This window comes from Ictalurus punctatus, chromosome 7 (assembly GCF_001660625.3).
Source record: "Ictalurus punctatus breed USDA103 chromosome 7, Coco_2.0, whole genome shotgun sequence".
NCBI classification, from domain to species: Eukaryota; Metazoa; Chordata; class Actinopteri; order Siluriformes; family Ictaluridae; genus Ictalurus; species Ictalurus punctatus.
In genome coordinates, this window is record NC_030422.2 from 8,069,066 (window position 1) to 8,089,521 (window position 20,456).

Here is a 20,456-nt window from a genome sequence, read left to right on the forward strand (position 1 = left end):
CTTTTACACTCCTCCACTCCCAACTGAGCAGTTTTTCCTCTTCGTTCATCATTCTGCCGATGCTGGCTTTAATGATTGCAGCAGCTTCATTAAGGGCCTCGTTAAGTCCAGTCATTAAGGCCGGTCATTAATGTCTTTCGTTAAGAACCCCAGGTCTGGAACTGTTATGTGTTGGCAGCTTTGACCGACTCTGAGTCCAGAGCTAATGCCTGGCGTCGGTATCTTCAAAGCCTCGCATGGTGACAAGTGCACACAAGTTTCCTTAGCAACAATGCCCCACCCACTGAGTAGCCTGGTAGTTATACTGAATAAGCTTTCACTTCCTGTTGCCTTGTAATGCTGTAAGGTTCCCTGTTAGAGCCATAATTATTATTAGGGGTCAAGCCCCAAAGGGGGGAAGACCCCTATTGTTTTTGTTAGTTTTCTTATTATTAGGGGTCAAGCACTGAAGAGGTGAAGACCCCTATTGTTTTTGTTGGTTTTCTTCTTCTTCTTCTTCTTCTTCTGCTCTTGAGTCAGCCCATAGAACCGCTTGTGGGAAAGTTAAGAAATTTGGCACACAGATAGAGGACAGTCTGAACTGTTAATACAGCAAATTTGTAGTCTCTAAATCAATACCGTATTCGAATGGTGCTTCAACTAATTCCACGAGGAGCACTCTAAAATGGACATGAGGGTATATCTCTGTCACGCTTTAGCGTATTCATACCAAACTTATTATTTATCATAGGCATCATAACGTGAGGGTGCCTGCCAGTTTCAGTACAGTGCCACCTAGTGGTCATGAGATATGAAAAAAGGAATTTTTTTCTTATAACTTCTGAAAAATTTGTCATAAAATCCTCAAATAAAATCCATCTCAGTAGATTCAGGGGGGCATACCGAGTCCAAGGATATAGCAATTCCTATGTCGGCCATTTTGTGGAATTTTGTATTTGGTTTACACCAGATGTAACGGGACCCCTGTCTTTCAAACAGTTCCACTTTCCACTCATCAGTCCACAGAACATTCTCCCAATAGGTTTGAGGATCATCAAGGTGTGTCTTGGCAAAATTCAGATGAGTCTTTATGTTCTTCTGGGTTGGCAGTGGTTTTCATCTTGCCACACTTCCATGGATGCCCTTTTTCTCAATGTCTTTCTGATATTGAAGTCATGAACAGTGACCTTTGTTGATGCAAGAGAGGCCTGTAGGTCCTTTGATTTTGAATTTTGGAAGGTCAGCCACTTCTCGGAAGGTTCGCTACTGTGCCAAATATCTGTATAAATATGACCTAAAACATCTTACAATTTTCACACAAGTCCTAAAAGTAGACAAAGAGAACCTAATTAATTAAATGAGACAATACTATTATACTTGGTCATATATTTATGTTAATGTTCATGAGTCCAGTATCAGGAGAACACTGAACAACAATGGTTTGCATGGCAGGGTTGCAAAGAGACTTGCTCTCCAAAAAGAACATTGCCAACAATTATGTGGACAAGTCAGTAGGCTATTGGAAAACATTTTTGTGGATGGATGAGACCAAAATAGAACTATTTGGTTTAAATGAGAAGCATTATGTTTGGAGAAAGGAAATAAGAATAAGAACCTTATCCCATCTGTGAAACACGGTGGTGGAAGTATCATGGTTTGTGCCTGTTTTGCTTCATCTGGGCCAGGATTACTTGCCTAATTGATGGAGCAATGAATTCTGAATTATACCAGCAAGTTCTAAAAGAAAATATCAGGACATCTGTCAGTGAACTGAATCTTAAGAGAAAGTATGTCAAGCAGCAAGGCAACGACCCTAAAAACACAAGTCGTTCTACAAAAGAATGGTTAAAGAAGAATAAAGTTAATGTTTTGAAATGGGCAAGTGAAAATCCTGACCTTAATCCATTAGAAATGTTATGGAAAGACCTGAAGCAAGCAGTTAATGTGAGGAAGCCCACCAACATCCCAGAGTTGAAGCTGCTTTGTACTGAGGAATGGGCTAAAATTCAGCAGTTACCGGAAATGTTTAGTGGCCGTTATTGCTGCCCACGGGGGTCACACCAGATACTGAAAGCAAAGGTTCAGATACTTTTGCCACTCGCAGATATGTAATATTGGGTCATTTTGCTCACTAAATTAATGACCAAATATAATATTTTTGTTTCATTTGTTTAACTGGGTTCTCTGGGTTTAACTTTTGCCTACTTTTAGGATTTGTGTGAAAATCTGATGGTGTTTTAGGTCACATTTATGCACAAACTTTCAAGCAGCAACTTGTGTGTTTATATATATATATATATATATATATATATATATATATATATATATATACTCTCACACACTGTGACTTTTTATTTTTAAATCTGCAATTTAAAAAAAAATTCCCCTCTGGTTCCATTGAGGGAAATGTGCTTAGCTGTTTCCACACATGGATGCCTCCGAAACGCTGCTGTCCCCATTCCCATTTTTCTTCCAAGCTCGCAATGTCACATTTCTGTGGGGAGTCATGTTATTATGGGTGCCTATTCCGGCAGACATATTCTGGCCACGTATGAGTGGTAATGAGAATGAATGCTGATGCTCTGGGCGGGCTGATCCCCTCTGAGCACTGCATATGAGCCCTGTATCCTGATTGTGAGAAAGCTATACATAAACATTCCTCAGCCTTGGACTAGCACTGATCCAGTGAGCTTACATCACCGGAGACTGACACCGTTCATTGTCCATTATGCTGTGTAATGCCATAATGCAGTCACTTCATATTGTTTCTGAATACTGGTTTGTACTTCTACATTGAAGCAATGTGGAGAAGGGGGCATATGAGTATTCTTAGCATGCAGAGGCACACTGATATGGTAATCCAAACACTGATTGGTTGTAGCATGATCTCGTGACATGTCTTGTGCAAGTTTCAGCATAATATTGTGACACATTCATCTCAAGTGTAATGTAAACAATAAGCATGTCCTTTATCGCATCAAGTACTTATCTCCACCACTTTTAAGAGTTTCACTTTATATCACTGTAGCTTTATTTCTGCTGGTACCTTTTTTTGGGTGTTGTCAGGAAAGTTCCATCATGATATTGTGACGTGCAAATATGGCGCCATGAAAAATTTAAAAATTAAACAAACAAAGGTAACCTGAATAAACACAAAATACGTTTTTAAATGATAAGCAAAAAAGTTATCCAATACCGACTGGGCCTGTGTGAAAATGTATTTGGCCCAATAGTTTCTAATTCCCCAAATCTATGAAACTGTATTCATAATGGAGTTTCTAGATGCAACCAGGTCTGATTACTGCAAACACCGTTCAATCAAATCAATCCATTTTCTGTACCACTTATCTGGGGGAGGAAACCAGAGTACTTGGGGGAACCCCGAAGCACAGGGAGAACGTGCAAACTCCACACACACAGGGCCACAGCGGGAATTGAACCATCAATCCTGGAGGTGTGAGGCACGCGTGCCGACCACTAAGCCACCATGTCCCCTATTTAAGCTAATCTACACTTAAATAGAATTTTTACTACAGCATGAAGTTGGTTAAAAGGACCAACCAAAAGGGCTTGCCCAGAAACACACTATGCCAACGTTGAAAGAAATTCCATAAATTGTGAGGACGAATGTTATTGAAATACATCAGTCTGGGAAAGGTTCTAAAGCTATTTCAAAGGCTCTGGGACTCAGGGCCTGGGCAACTTACAATAATTGAGGGAAACATGAATTCTGCTCTCTACCAGAAAATCCTAAAGGAGAATGTCCAAACTTCAGTCCGTAAATTGAAACTCAAGCACAACTGGATCATGCAGCAAGACAATGAACCAAAGCATAGGAGTAAATCCTAGTCCCAGAAGTAAGTGAAAGACTGATCTCCAGTTATCGGAAGCATTTGGTTGCAGTTATTGCTGCTAAAGGTGGCACAACCACATTTTAAGTTTAAGGGGGCAATTTTATATATATATATATATATATATATATATGTATATGTGTGTGTGTGTATATATATATATATATATGTGTGTGTATATATATATATATATATATATATATATATGTGTGTGTGTATATATATATATATATATATATATATATATATATATATATATATATATATATATATATATATAATCATCTATGTATGTGTATATGTATATATATATATATATATATATATATATATCATCTATGTATGTATATATATATATCATCTATGTATGTATATATATATCATCTATATATATTGTCTATATATATCGTCTATAAAATGTGAGGTTACGTGACTCAATTAAGAAAAAACATGAGCATGATTTTACTTGTCACCACCACAGTGTAGTATTTAAAGAACATTTGCTTTAATTACCATGAATCAATCAATGTTAAGCCTTCATCTGATTCTCCTGGTCTGGAAATGAATATTATGAATGTTATATTTTTTTCCTCCTTTCAGATTTGTACATTTTTATCTGCTGATCTCTAGTGGATAGTTCCTCTTACTTTGCTTTCAACACCTGTTGTTTGTATACTGTATAATCTCGAATACTGGTTCATTTCACTCCATCCCTTTGGTTTTACTGTTTCTTCACCTCGTTCAGTTCAGATTTTTCACCATCTCCTTTCTTTTTCTTTCATTTCAGCTTCACACTGACATGGACAGAGGTGATGGGCGCACCAAGTACGTGCTCCGAGGCGAAGGGGCAGGGTCAGTGTTTGTGATTGATGAAAAGACAGGCAACATCCATGTGACAAAGCCCTTGGACAGGGAGGAGAAGGACGAGTACCGGCTTATCGCCACAGCAACAGACAGCCAGACAGAGCGTGCCCTGGAGCCCTCTTCCCAGTTCATCATCAGGGTGCAGGACATCAACGACAACCCGCCTGTGTTCGAAGACAGGCCGTACAGCGCTACTGTCTCTGAGATGGCCAACATAGGTAACTGCACTAGGTCAGGTGTCAGAGATTTCGTTGACCATCCGTGAAATTTTCCCTTAGCACTGGGATTTGCAACACCCAGACTTATTTATTCAGGTGCATGTTGCGCAGGAGTGCTGACAAGGTCGGGATGTTGGCATTCGTCAGCTGTCATGTAAAACCCCAAAAAAGAACGATCTGTAATTTTCACAGTGATGAAAACTTAAATAAAATGTCAATATTTATCTTTCACATTATAATACTGCATTTATATGCTCAGATATATTCTCAAAGCATAATTAAGATGTGTTTACACCATTTTAGCACTAAATCAATTTAATTAATGAATAAAAAAAAAATCTACCGCAAATCTGACAGTATTAGTAATGTGTACTGAATGCTCCAGTTTGTGGTAGTCATTTTATTTTTAAAATTTTTTAGTTCTATTCAGTTTCAACATTTTACCCCATCTGAATGCATTATCGTTCGAAATTGTGACTCGCGCATCGGCTTTTCTTAAGATGAATGTGCACAGATTTCTGTGTTTGTGTAAATGTTGCATCAACCTCGCAGTGACACATCAGTTTTTGATCTGTCTGTCTGATTATCCTGTAGCAGTGTGAATCAAAACAGTTGCTCTCTCTCACTCTCTCTCTCTCACTCACTCACTCTCTCTCTCTCACACACAAACTTTCTCTCTCTCGCTCCTGAGTCTTCCATTTATGTTCCACTGCTTCTTAAGTACCTGTGATAGATCAGTAATCAGAGCAGCCCTGCCCACTGCTCATTCCAGATGACACCGTCAGGTCTCTGTTGTCAGAAAGCAGCAACAGCTGTGCCCACAAATCCCTTCTTTCCTTATAGCTTGTCAGCTGATGCCCCATAGGAAACCATGTTTTTTCTCAACTGTATCACCCCCCCCCCCCCCACCACCACCACCCCCCACAGCAATTTCCATCCTTGACATGATGGATGACAGTCTTTGATTTATTTGGTTGGGGGGGGAGTCTATAACTGTCAAGGAGGAAGAATGGAAACAGGAAATGTGGGAAGCAGCAAGGGTTATGGGATTGATGGGGAGGGGGAATCAAGAAACTGAGAGAAAGGGGGCGAAAGGGAATTAGGAGTAGCGATGAAGAGAAATCACGTGAGATGGACCAAGTGACAGGAAAAAGAAGGTAAGTGGAAAGGGACTAGGTGAATGAATTGTGTGTATCTGTGCATGTTTAGTGCTCCAGCTAATCATATCTGTATCTGTATTTGGATTTAAACCCAAATACAGATGCCTGATCAAATTTTTATTTTTTTTATTTTTGTTCCTAAAACACTGTAAAACAAGGTGAAATGGTCAGCATGGTGTGTGAATTCTAGCTCTGGAAGTTTCTCAACATCCGCTACAACACGGCTACATCGAGTTTATAACTGGAGATGTGTGCAGATCCTGCTTGCGCAGTAATTCTTTTTGTTTGTAGCTGACTGCAAAAACTTTTGTCGGATCTCCTTCCCAAAATGTAAACAAACTAGTAGCCTAATTGAAACAACCATGACCCTGATCAGAAAGTTACTAAGGGTGATGTCAGTGCATTGCAACTCACGTTCACATTAATGACGTTGATGTGCTGTCTTTTTGTGTCATATCTGTTACCTATATTTGTCTTCAATTCGTATCTGTATTTGTACCTGTTTGGATGTTATCTGTTCTGAATAATGCATTCGTATCTGGTTTGAAAAGGGGGAAAAAAAGAAGGAAGGTGAGAGAGGCAGGGTTATTGTGTCAGTCGGTATAAAAGTCTGCCACTCAGGGTCAGTTGGATGAGTGCTGTGTACTGTTCTGTATTGATGTTGCCATTTCTCTTTCTCTCGCTCTCTCTTTCCCAGGCACATCCATTGTTCAGGTAACAGCGACTGATGCTGATGACCCCACCTATGGGAACAGTGCTCGTCTGGTCTACACTCTGGTGCAAGGCCAGCCTCATTTCTCTGTGGACCCACAGACAGGTGAGTCCAATTCTTTCAGGCTTTTCCATTTTTACCAGCCGTAGCTGCGGTTTTCAATAATAAATAACTATTTCCTATCTGGCAGAGTGTTCGTAATAAGATTTACTCTACCAAATGGTCTAGGGAGGCAGAAATTCCTAGGTTTTCACTCGGTAATATACTTTGACATCTCTGCTTTAAGTAAACATATTTAACCAAAGTGACACAGAAATGTTTTTAAATTAATATGGCCAAATTTGCACTGCATTTTGAATAGCAAGCGGAAATATCTGGAATAATTCGTGTTTGAGATTATTACATGTCAAATATAAGATTTTTCAGATTGTTTTTAAGGTGCTTTTACTTATATCATGTAATGGGTTATGTTTTCCTGGTCCATTGGCAGATCATTTTGGTTCTTTCTAGAAATAAGAACAAGACCATTTCAAACTTGAAACGAGTAAAATAAAGTCTAGAATGGCAGATTACATTTTTATTTATTTATTTATTTGCATTAATGGGTCACAAACTATCAACAAAAAGTTGATTTTGAGGCAAAGGTGAGATTTCTGAGGTGGTTTCTCTTGTTAACCCATATATATATATATATATATATATATATATATATATATATATATATATATATATATAGTGTAGAATTAGCACAACAAATTACCACATATCACTGCAATTCACTATGGTATCTTTAGTATAGTAAGGTTAAAATACACTTTGTATGTACTACAAGAATTCTACCACATTTTCTATAGTAAATTTACTCTAAAATACTATAGTATTTTTTCATGTGGGCTTTTTTTTGGGGGGGGGGGGGGGGATGACTACATATAGAAATCTGTTGTGATTTTTTTTGTGGTCACCTAAGGTTATTTGTTTGTTTATAGAAGTTGGTGAGGACCACCCAATTGTTATGTAGGCCCTGATAAAGAAAAACATTGAATTGAAAGAGGGTATACTGTACAATAGGAATCTAAATTTGACCATGTAAAGGATTTTCCAAGGCTGCCAAATAAATATGAAACCAAGTTCAGAATCTTTGCCCAGCCTCACTCCCTGCACTTCCTCACTTCTTATTCTTCAGCCTTTCCCATGCCAACATATCATCCACTGCCTGTGTTCCTTCTCTTATCTGCTTGTTATTGCAGCACATTTTGGCATAAACAGCAGCACACAACAAATTTAGCAACCCAGCCTTGAAACACAGGTGGGAAAACAAAAAGATGGCATGTTCATCCTGATACTCTACTTCTGCTTGTGCTTTACTTTCTGCTCTATATGGTACCACATGGATTTCCCATGTGAATCTGATCTGAGTTTCCCAAAACCAGTTTATGTCCAGGATTCACCCTTGTTTCAGTGGATCAGTTCACTTTGTACTACTGCTGTAATCTGTAATCAAATAGTACTATTTGACTTAATACTACACAGTTGTAGAAGTAATGTAATGACTTATAATCTGACTTACTGGTGTCACCCAGAAGAGCATGGGTTTCCCCTGTTTCTCAAGGTTTCTTGAACTCATTAGGGATCTAAATCTACATCTGGATTTCTGATAAGCTGTCTATTGTTAAAAGCACTACACAAATAGATCTGAATTGAATGTTTTTTTTTTTTTGGAACAGCAGTCTTTAAATTATTAATAGGAGTATCTGAAATGCACTTGGGACTTTTTTTTGCCATACACTTCACCGTAGGGCTTTCGCATGTCACATTGTAGCCTTTTGGAGAGAGAGGAACAAGGCTTTTATTAGGTAGGAGGACAAGAGAGAGTCCATTCTAGCTAAAAAAAAAAAAAAACAACCAAAAAACATTTTTGCATTGCTATGTTTTGCTGGGTGATTGGCTGGCAGCCTTATGAACTGTGCAGAGTCTAGTGTTTGCTTTGTTTGTGTGTGTGGGTGTACAGAGGCAAGTATACATGAGTGTGTGTGTGTGTTTGTGCCAGAGACAGTGTGGTGACTTAAGTAGAACAAGAACGAGACATAATGACAGCGCAAAGAAGAAGGGTGGCGAATTTTGTGAAAATGTATTGACAAGGCTCTCTGTGCCATTGTACTCATGCTATGTTTCTATATCACGTAGGGTATTGTGTGTCTGTCAGTGAATAATGGTGGCCCTTCGTGTTTTGATTCCTTTTGGCCGCATAATGAAACCTAATTAATTTTGTTGACATTTATGAACCCCATGCTGATATAAATGAGAAGGGTTTTTTGTGTTTATTCTTGAAAGGTTTTGAATGCGAATCAAGAATAATTAACCTAATTCTGTCCTGTGTTCATGGCATGGCAGTCTTTTTGTCTCATTAGCACAGATTATTACACTGTTAAGAAATATTTCATGGTGTACTCATTCATACTTTATAAAATATAGCAAGGCCCAAATGTATGTTATTTAGTCTCAAATAAAAGTGCAGGTTTCTTGATAATATAATGGCAGTATGAGGAAATTATATAACAGATGCTTGTTATAGGCAGTTTTCTCCATCATGCCTTACAAGTGAGGCAGCATAGAACTCAAACATGTAGTTGAGGGTTAAAGACCATACTCAAGGGCCTAGCAGCAGTGTTATTGGTTTTCATCTCTCTGATTCTTGTTCTCTCTCTCTCGCTCTCTCTCAGGAATCTTGCGCACAGCAGTCCCTGATTTGGACAGAGAAACTCAGGACCAGTACCTCATAATCCTCCAGGCTAAAGACATGGGTGGCCATCTTGGAGGGCTTTCTGGAACCACAACAGTTACTGTGAAGCTGACAGACGTCAATGACAATCCGCCTCATTTTACTCAGAGTGAGTACCACTAATGCACATAGACATATACATATAGTCCTTTGCATAAGCAATCATCCCCTTGATCTTTTCCATATTTTGTAGGGGGTTGAAACTCTAGTTTCAAGAGGGGTTAAATGCTTATGCAAATCAGTGTATACAGTGTATGTTCATGGTAAATCACTAAAAAACAAATATATAAAATACTGACTTTGCATAACACATACATTATTGTGCCAATGTGCATACACGTCATACTGTACATATGCTCAGCAAAAAAAGAAACGTCCCTTTCTCAGGAGACTGTATTTTAAAGATTATTTTGTAAAATCCAAATAATCTTTACAGATCTTTATTAGAAATGGTTTAAATGATATTTTTCATGCTTGTTTAGTGAACCATAAAGAATTACTGCGCATGCACCTGTGGAACAGTCCTTAAGACACAGACAGTTTACAGGCGGAAGGTGATTAAGGTCAAGGTTACAATAAGTTAGGACACTAAAAGACCTTTCTACCGACTCTGAAAAACACTCGCCTGCGTGAACATGCCATAGTCCTGCTGCAGGGAGGCATGAGGACTGCAGATGTGTTCAGAGCAATAAGCTGTAATGTCTGTAATGTAAAACGCCTAAGACGGTGCTACAGAGAGACAGGAAAGACAGCTGATCGTCCTTGTACTGGAAAATTACATGTAATCAAGTGCAACCCTCCACGACATGATCGAGAACTTGCAAGAACTGACAAATCTGGTTCAGTCCATGAGGATGAGATGCACTGTACTACTTAAAGCAGCTGGATATCAGATACTGATTGTTACTTTTTATATTTACCCCCCCCACCCGCCCCCTTTGTTCAGGGACTCATTACTCAATTTCTGTTCGTCACATGTCTGTGAAACTTGTTCAGTTTATGCCTCAGTTGTTGAACATTTTTATGTTAATACAAATATTTACACATGTTAAGAAATTTGCTGGAAATAAAAGCAGTTGAATGTGAGAGGACGTTTCTTTGTTTGCTGAGTATAGTACTGCATACACAAACCCCAAAACACACACACACACACACACACAGACAAATGCACAAAGACAAATGTCTTTGCTCCGATAGAGCTTTTATGTTTATTCATTCACACACAGCACTTGTGACTGTGTTCATGTTCATGTAGGACATGCTCTGACAAACCAGCAGGGCTAAGAGGCTTTGCTTTCTTAAGGAGTCTGACAATGCTGATGCCCTTGTGGGGATGGAGGACTGAGTACATTGCAAATTTTGGCCCTTTTCTAGTTTCTCTCTCTCTCTCTCTCTCTCTCTCTCTCTCTCCCTCTCTCTTAGTAAAAATGCATTACATGAAAAATATAAAGTTTAAAACAACCCAAAAAAGATACGTGGCTGAAGAGAGAAAAAAAAGGACAACGATTAATAATCCAAAATATTTGTTTTGCATAGTTTCCCAGTACGGTGCAAAGAATTTATTTCCACAAACGGTTTTTGCATATTTTAAAAATATCCTAGACATGTTTTAATTTCTCAAATTTCTTATTTAATACACCAGCTCAATCAGCCAATCATGTGGCAGCAGTGCAATATTTAAAATCATGCAGATACAGTCTTCAACTGTCCAGTTTGGGTGAGCCTGTGCACACTGTAGCCTCAGATTCTTTTTTTTGGCTGACGGGAACAGAACGTCATGTAATCGTCTACTTTTGTAGCCCATCTGCCTCAAGCTTGGATCTGTGGTGCATTCTGAAATGCTTTTCTGCTCACCACAGCTGTAAAGAGTGCTTATTTGAGTGGCTGTAGACTTCCTGTCAGATCGAACAAGTCTGGTCATTCTCCTCAAGAAGGTGAGGAACTAGACCCGTGTCTGTGTAAACTCTAGAGACTGTTGTGTGTGAAAATGCCAGAGATCAGCAGTTTCTGAAATACTCAAACCAGCCTGTCTAGCAGAAAAAACCCTGCCACAGTCACTGAGATCCCATGTTTCTTTATTTCTAAAGATTGATGTGAACACTAACTGAAGCTCTTATACTGTACATGCGTGATTTTATGCATTGTGCTGCTGCCACATGATTGGCTCATTGGATAATTGCATGAAAGAGCAGGTGTACTTAATTGATTATATCTAAACTGAAGGAACCTAGGTGCCAGTTCATCCTTTCTGAACACTTATGTTACTGATAACACTGACATGCTATACAGGAAAGGCCAGTTCAGGCTGGAGCCAGTTTATCATTCTGCCGTGGCCAGTGTTCTTATGCTGTGGTCTGCTGGGGTGGAAGTGTAAATGTAGGTGACAGTGAGCACCTGGAACTATTCCTGAGATGGAGAACCAATACAGGACTCACTATAGGTGGAATGGTTGGAGAAAAACAAGTCTGCTCTATGGTATTATAGCCAGGAGCCTCCTCCCAATGTGCTATCCTGCTCCATGTTTTCACAGACAAGCAGTAATCCAAGGACAAACAATAATATATTTTGTTTAAATATTCTGCTCAGTTTTTGTGCAAATGAATGAAATCTAAAAGCAAACTTGCTTCCTCGTTCAAAGACTGAAACAAAAGCAGAATAAGAATCGCTGCGCATTAAGTAAACCGGCCAATTCAGATGTATTTTCTCTCTGTGTGAATTTCATTTGAAAAGTTTACACCATTGTTAGTCAGTCTAGAGCAATGGTCACCAACCCGCTTCCTTGAGATCTACCTTCCTGCATGTTTCATCTCCAACCAAAATCTAACACAACTGTTTTAGTTGATCAAGAACTTCTTAAGGCAATAATTAGATGGTCAAATGGGCACAGTTATGGTTGGAGCTAAACTTTAGCCGAGTCCCAGGGTTGTGCTGCGTCTTCTACTCTGACTAAAACAGTGCACCTCTGTCGGATAATTTAGGAATCTCATTTTATTAAAAATTTCTAGTTCGTGTCTTTTATGCATTTCTTCACTTTCAAAATTCATCCTGCGGGCCGGATTGAACCCTCTAGCGGGCTGGGTTTGGCCCACGGGCCATACATCTGACACCCCTGAGCTAAAGTCTTCAGGATCTCCAGGACTAGGGTTGGTCTAGACCAGCACTTCACAAAACAATGTCATTCTATAAAGCGGGACACACTCACAAAAAGGTTAAGAACCACTGGACTAGACAAAGTTCCATGTAGTCGTCAGAAAGAATGGTAAAGTTCCCTTTATCATTAATGTACTAGTTGTATTCACAGCTATGACACATTTCTGTTTACATTCGTTAGTACAGTAAGGCAGCCTTTAGGTTTCTCTAACTATTATTCCTGTAAAAGCTTGCTTGAAGAGGCTTTCTTACATTTCTGATGAATGTCATTGGCATTCATTTTCAGGATCTCTTGTATCTTGTAGCTCTTGACTGTAAAACACTGCCATTGCAAGTGTATTCAATGAACCAGCGAGCCCACTGCAGCTTCAGCCACAGGTTTATCTTCTTCCTTTGACCAAGTGTGTATCCAGCATCTCGTCCACCCCGTCAGACTTTTCAAGAAATTGGTGAGCTTTCAAGTTTTCTGTATTGGACTCCTATTATTTAATGTACTCTTTTGAGCACCACTGGAATACAAACAGTTCATGGTTGCTTTCAAGGGCCCTGATTAGCTAACTAATGTGATACAGTATTCCTTCAGTGTCAAAAAGAACAATTTTACTTTATTTTTGTTTTTGTTTGTTTGTTTAGCCATTTGTTTGTTTGTGGCCAGCAGGAGGACCATGGGTCTCCGGGGTCCTATGCATTTGCGTGGTTTGTGTGGTGGAAAAGACTATGTTTGATTACTAAAGAAAATCAGATTTTATTTTTTTTCATCATTTCTTACTTGTTCATGCACCACACGAAGGAGGTTTTTTTTGTTTATTTTTACTTTTATTTGCAGTCATATTCTTTATATTGCTCATAACGAAGTTGAAATGACAGTTATACATATATTGCCAGACAGGTAATTTGACCTGAATTACTTAGTAATGAACAGAACATGAGGGTTAAAGTACCCCCCCCTCCCCCCACCCCACCCTTCCTCAGTAAAAGGAAAAATAAAAGAATATGGATGATTAGTATGCAGTACAATAAATATTCCTCTCACCATGTACGTTGCTGTAACTGAATTTTGAAGAAGGCATATATTTAAAGAACGCAGGAAGGCAAATCCACACATTTCAAAACTGGAACTAGGATTAGATGGGGATAAACAGTCCTTTAGACAAATTTGTGTTGAATAGAAGGTGTCTGTGGTTATTTATTTGGCAGTGCTGGCAGTATTTGCACAATAGGCTTGGTTTAATTTTTATTTTTTATTTTTTTTATAACAGACTTGGAAAGTTTAATGTCTTGGGAAATAGTCTTCTCCTACTAATCGTGTTGAGACAATTAGAAAATACGGAAATAGTGTCGGTTGGGATAATTGGTCGCATTGCATAATGCATTGTTCTCTAGATACTTTTATATTTAGGTTTGGGTTTGGACCACTTTCTGCTTGCCTTGAAAGCTTGAATTTTGTAATCAGCACAGGGACTAGCCAGAAATCAAATTTGTGCGAAAGGTCATTTTCTAAAAGTACTTTTTAATTAATTGACTTGCTGTCAGTTTACTTAAGATGGTGCCTGAATAAGACGCGTCCACCCCCCTCCCCCCCCCCCCCACCCCCCTTCAATCTGAAAGTACCCAGAGGTGAGGTCCTAATGGAATGAGACGTGACAGAATTAAAGGCGCATTAGTTGAGATTTTAATTTGAATCATCTTAAACCTGTTCCAAACTTTAAATGGCAGGCAATTAAAATCTTGTAAAATACAAGATTAATGTCTTTGCGGTTAGGCTTTTATAAGTGCCATAATGTTGACAAATTTTAACCTAGTGCCATAACGTCTCCTTTTTTCTTTTGTCTTTTTATTAAGAATTTTGCAGTTCCTTTGTGTGTGTTTGGGGGAGGGGGGACAAACCCCTGTCTTCCTGTGAGAAATGATAGCTTCCCTAGAGTTTAAACCTCCTTTAGAGTACCATAATATCTCTATTTCTTTCTTTCACTTTTTCTCTGCTTGCTCACTCCTTGTGTTTCTTTCTAAGTCTATCAGCTTCTATCGCTCACAGCTTATCCATCTCTCTTCTTGCCTATGTCAAACTGTGCTTGCAGGTATTTTATAACACTATCAAAGACAGCCTTCTTGCAGTTCTCCCCAATTACTTGAAATGGCTTAAAAAAAAAAACGTCGTCCAAAACCTGCAAGGTCAGTTCTGCCTCAGTTCTGAGAGTTTTTCTCTCTGTGAGTGGATTAGCATGCAGCTGGCAGAGGCGTAGCTGGGGTGTAGCCAAATCCTTCTTGGTGGGTGCCTAACATAACATACTGTATCTATGAGGCTGAATATTTGTGTCAAATAATGTGCAGTATTTGTGCTATACTGGTCAAAAAAAGCTCAAAGAAGGCATCATCTTGTAATTAAGAAACTGAAACAATGATATATTATGTAACATATATATATTTTTTAACCTTCTGAGTGATAAAGACCCCAGGAAATGTTTAAGTGGGGAAAAAAAGCTAAAGAAAAACCTTACAACAACCTGGTTACAGGTTTTGTGCCAAAATAGACTGGTATTTGGAGCCATCCATAATTTCCTCTATCTTGACTAGAGCTCCAGCTGAAGAGAAGCAGCCCCAGAGCATGATACTGCCATCACCATGCTTCACTGTGGGTGACTTATTTTGTGAGGAACATATCTTTTAGAATTAATCCCAAAACACTCTACCTTAGTCTTATCAGACCATAACACATTTAGACACATGGTTTGGAGTAATTTAGGCACTCCAAACCTATAAAATGATGATCATACCTAATTATTTCACAGGATTCCTGAACGTTACGGCAAGACTGGTTGACGCTAGATTGCACTTTAAATAATGAAATGACAAATTCTAAAATAATACCGCCGTTTCTAATACAGCTTGGCATCCACTTAAAATGCATAAGCATGCCATCCATCCTGGAATTTATTTCTGGCTTATGTTATGTACAACCTCAGTTCCGAAAATGCTAATAAAAACAAAGAGGAGGGATTTTAAATTGTACTTTGACTTGTATTTAAACAAACAAAAAAAAACGTGTAAAGACAAGGTATTTGATGTTTTACCTAATCAACTGCATAGTTTTTTTTTTGAAGATCAACGTTTATTTTGAAATTGATGCTTGCAACACGTTCCAAAAAAGTTGGGACAGGGGCAATTTAGGACTAATAGCAATGTGAGGAGTTGAAATAAGAAGGTGATGTGAAACAGGTGAGGCAATCATATAATCATAGTATATAAGGAGCCTCCAAAAAAGGCCTAGTCCTTCAAGAGCAAGGATGGCTCGAGGCTCGCCAATCTGCCAACAGATGCATCAGCGAATAATCCAACACTTTGAGAACAACATTCCCCAAAGACAAATCTTCTACAGTGCACAATATAATTAAAATATTCAAGGAATCCTGTCAAATCTCGGTGCGTAAAGGTCAAGGCCGAAAACCACTTCTGAATGCGTGTGATCTCCGATCCCTCAGTCATCACTGTCTTAAAAACAGTCATGAGTTTATAATGGATATCCTGACAACACCATTCGCCGCTGCATCCACAGATGCAACTTAAGGCTTTACTATGCAAATCAGAAGCCTCAACACTGTCTAGAAACGATGCCAACTTCTCTGGGCTCGGTCTCATCCGAGATGGACAGTAGCACAGTGGGATCGTGTTTTGTGGTCCAACGAGTCGACATTTCAAATAGTTTTTGGACAAAACAGCCGTCTTGTTCTCTGGGCCAAAGAGGAAAAGGACCATCCAAGCTTTTATCAGCGTCAGGTCCAAATGCCAGCATCTGTCATCGTATGGGGGTGTGTCAGTGCCCATGGCATAGGTAACTTGTAGATCTGTGAGCACACCATTAATTCAGAAAGATATGTACACATTTTGTCGCAACATATGCTGCCATCCAGTGCAGGACAACGCCAAACCACATTCTGCCCGGATTACAAGCACATGGTTGCATAAGCAGAGTGTGCGGGTGCTAGCATAGCCTGCCTGCAGTCCTGACCTGTCTCCCACTGAGAATGTGTGGCACATTATGAAGTGGAAAATAAGGCAACGGAGGCCCCATATAGTTGTGCAGCTGAAGAAATGCATAATAGGTGAATGGGGTAAAATTCCACTTGCCCAAACACTTAAATGTTATTAAAAGAAACGGTGAAGTTACACAGTGGTAAACAGTCGACTGTCCCAACTTTTTTGGATTGTGTTGCAGCCATCAGATTTGAAATGAGTGTATATTTTCAAAAATAAGTTGAATTAACAAAGTAAACATCAAATGATGTGTGTTAATATTGTGTTTTCAATATAGTACAGGGTGAATTGAATTTTTAAATGACACTTTTTTTTTTTTTTTTTTTTTTGCATTTTCCATACTGTCCCAACTTTTTCGGAATTGGGGTTGTATGAAACTGGTGTAGAAACCTACATGCATGCACATTAACATGTACAGTAAAGTGCATTTCTCAGATGTAAGAATACTAGATACTAGTACAGCCACATGTAAGCCAATGTAAGTCTCTTGGGATGTGCAGCTCAACCATGATAAAATCACTGTAAGTCACTTTATGTTGAAATGATTGCTGCGAAATTTGCTTTGTTACAGACGTCATACCTACTGCTTATATTTCTGCTGTTTTCTAATCTGTTTGCTGAGAGATTCTCACTGCTTAGGTATTTGGTGCACCCACTATGGAGCATGTCAAAATGCTGTGGTTATAAGAGACTCTATTTTACAAAACATGGAAAATAGCATGTGTTTTGGGTTGCCGGTGAGCAGCTAAACTGAGCTGTGATGTAAGGGATGGATTAGTAAATCCAAGAACCCTCTTGCTTACCATCTTTTCGCGCAACCTAATATATCCAAAATGAAAAACATATATTATGCATCCATTATGATATTATGTAGCCTGTAGCCCATATTGAAAAAAAGGTTCTCTGGCTTCTCTTTCTTTTTTAATTTTTAATTTAATTTTATTTTATTTTTATCGACAAACCTAGTCTATAAGATTGGTTTATGCCAGGTAATTTCAATGTTTGTTTGTTTTTTCCCCATCAGCTTTTCAAGCTTCAATTAAAAACAGTTAGGACCAATGAACTACCACTCATTGGTTAAACATTCAGATCCACACACCAAAAGCATTTCATGATTCATGTCAGATTCTTTGACTTTACATTCATTAGATTGTGTTCTATGTACTGAATGGTATGTGAGGTGCTCTGGAGATTTGGACTGGCAAAAAAGGGGAAAAATAAATTTTTACATTTCTATAATTATCTAGTGATTTTTTGTTGTTGTTGAGTGTCTGCTCCGTGTTGTCCATGCTCAGTCGATTTTCTACCTTGGCAAAGGTTTGTTTACCTTGTCAGTTGGGATGCTTTTGCCGTGCAGATTTGGCAACCATGGTAATAGCATATATGTCATGAATGCATCAAAGTTCCAAGGCATTAAGCAGAACGTGTTGCCAATTTTCCATTTGCTCAAGAAGCCACAGCCAAACAACAAGAAAAAAACCAACGCTACTAATTAATAGGTTAATCAAAAGGCATATTAGCCATATTAATATTCTCCACAATGTTTACCTGTTCTGACATGAGACTCTTCCATCCATCCATCCATTAATTTTCTATAACGCATATTCTACACAGGGTCACTGTGATCTTGGAGCCTATTCCAGGGGACTCGGGGCACAAGGCAGGGGACATCCTGGACTGGGTTCCGACCCATCATAGCATGAGAGTCTTAATTTAACAAAAACATTTATTAACATATTAACCTCTTTAGTTGTGTGCTTTTTTTAGCGTCTGGTCATACAATTTCACGGGATCTGCTTGCTTCGTTAGGAGTGTATTTAGCAGGCTGTTCCAAGCACAATTTGCATGATGAACTACAGCCTTTGTAAACTTAATTTCAGGCGCACACTCATGAAAGTTGCGTCTTTGCGCTGTCTATTTGCAGAACATGGATCGAGTAGAATTTTTTTGTTTAAACTTGCTTTTATGTGCAGGGGAAGAGCTTGTGGTGGCTGTGTGATGGATAGATAAATAGATTTCATGACAGATGACTACAAAGGTATGCCTGATAAGATCAGTGTCTTTTTTATGTGATGACTAGATGAAAAATTGAAGATACAGAAAGGCATTGCGCATATATATTAGTAATTTATTTGTCGGGAGCCCGTTCCAGGTACCGAGTCCAAACCAGAGAGTGAGAGCAAGAGAGACGGTTTGAAAAGGAGGAGGGAAGTCAAGAGAAGGAAGTAGAGGAATGGGGAGAATAGAGGGAGTTTAAGAATAGAGCTGAGAAATGATAATCATGGTAATTTGTCCTTAGGGACAGTGAATGAGAGAATGGGGAAAGGAAGATGTAACAAAGAAACACTGAGGCTGTAAGAATGGGAGAAGAGGAGCACACTTAAATCTGCTTACGTTTAGAAGCTTTTTATTTATGGGCGTGTGTCTGTGAGTGTGTCCATGCTCATGCTTTTGTATCATCCATTACACAAGCACACGCTCACTCCATCTGCCTCCATCTCAGCCTGAGCTCCCTCTATCAAAAATGTGCACACATTCACACTAGTCATATACTAGTCTCACATGCATGGGGACACACTGGCATTATAATTAAAGTCACTTGAGCCAGCCTGAACACACACATACATACACACACACACACACACACAACACAGTCACTCGCCCACAACACAGATTTGGCAGTTCGTCAGTCTGAGAGAATAACAGCAAGATGAAGAAACTCAGAGGTGACAAACTTTTACATTTAGGGCTAATTCTTGCTCTCTTTCTCTCTCTCTCTCTCTCTCTCTTTCTCACCCTCCCCCATTTTGTCTGCCTCCATCTGGCTTGCTTTTAAAAGCATTGCAGAGGCCAATCATTCACACTGAAAATAAAACACAAGTGCCCAAATGGGTCTCTTTCCCCTCACTCATCAAAACACTTACCGTGTGCTCTCAGCACATCATGAATCACATTTATTAACAGCAACATTTATGCCCTTATAAGCCCATAAATCTCATTTCCATTGCTGTACATAAGCCTGTGCAGTGGAGAGTCCACATGATTATTATAGAGTGTTAAAATAAGACAGTGTGGCAATATGATGACAAGCTCAGCTTCAAATCATGTTTGAAGACAGCGGTGATGAACAAAGAGACAAATCTGTAGACTGGGGTGAGTTGTATATGCATGCTTTGATAGTCATGGCTGTCACATAGATACCTCAGTATAGGAGTAAAATACATTGTTTTTAGCTTCATAAGTCTTCTGTGATATGTCTCTATCTGAATACTGATATTTTTTGCTCATTCTTCTTGGCAAAAATTGCTCTAGCTCTGTCAGATTGGATGAAGACCCTTGGCAATCTGCAGTTAACAAATCTTGCCACAGATCCTTAATTGAAGTGAGGTCTGGGCTTTGACTGAGCCATTCTAACAAACTCAGATTCTTGGGTTTTTGAACCAGAATTCTCTTGCGAACTAGAACAGGTTTACTTCTAGGATTGCCCTGTATTCCGCTCCATTCATTGTGCCCTCAGTCATGACAAGTTTCTCATTCCCTGCTGATGAAACGCATCCCCACAATATGATGCTACCACCAGCATGCTTCACTGTTGGTCTGCTGTCCTCAGGGTGATAAGAAGTGTTGGATTTCTTCCAACAGGCCAAACAGTTCGATCGTGGTCTCGTCAGACCAGAGAACCTTTTTTCTACATACGCGCTGAATCTCCAA

The 20,456-nt window shown here is 39.0% G+C and overlaps 1 protein-coding gene across 2 annotated transcripts in view; it reads left to right on the forward strand.

The window, feature by feature from the left end:
• The window catches only part of LOC108267708 (cadherin-2A), a 147,717-nt gene that overhangs the window by 78,508 nt on the left and 48,753 nt on the right, over positions 1-20,456 (forward strand). For both annotated transcript variants that reach the window (XM_053681459.1, XM_017472050.3), the window contains exons 3-5: positions 4,618-4,912; positions 6,770-6,889; positions 9,505-9,672. In XM_053681459.1, coding sequence (XP_053537434.1) covers positions 4,618-4,912; positions 6,770-6,889; positions 9,505-9,672 — 583 coding nt within the window. The remainder of the gene's footprint in view (positions 1-4,617; positions 4,913-6,769; positions 6,890-9,504; positions 9,673-20,456) is intronic.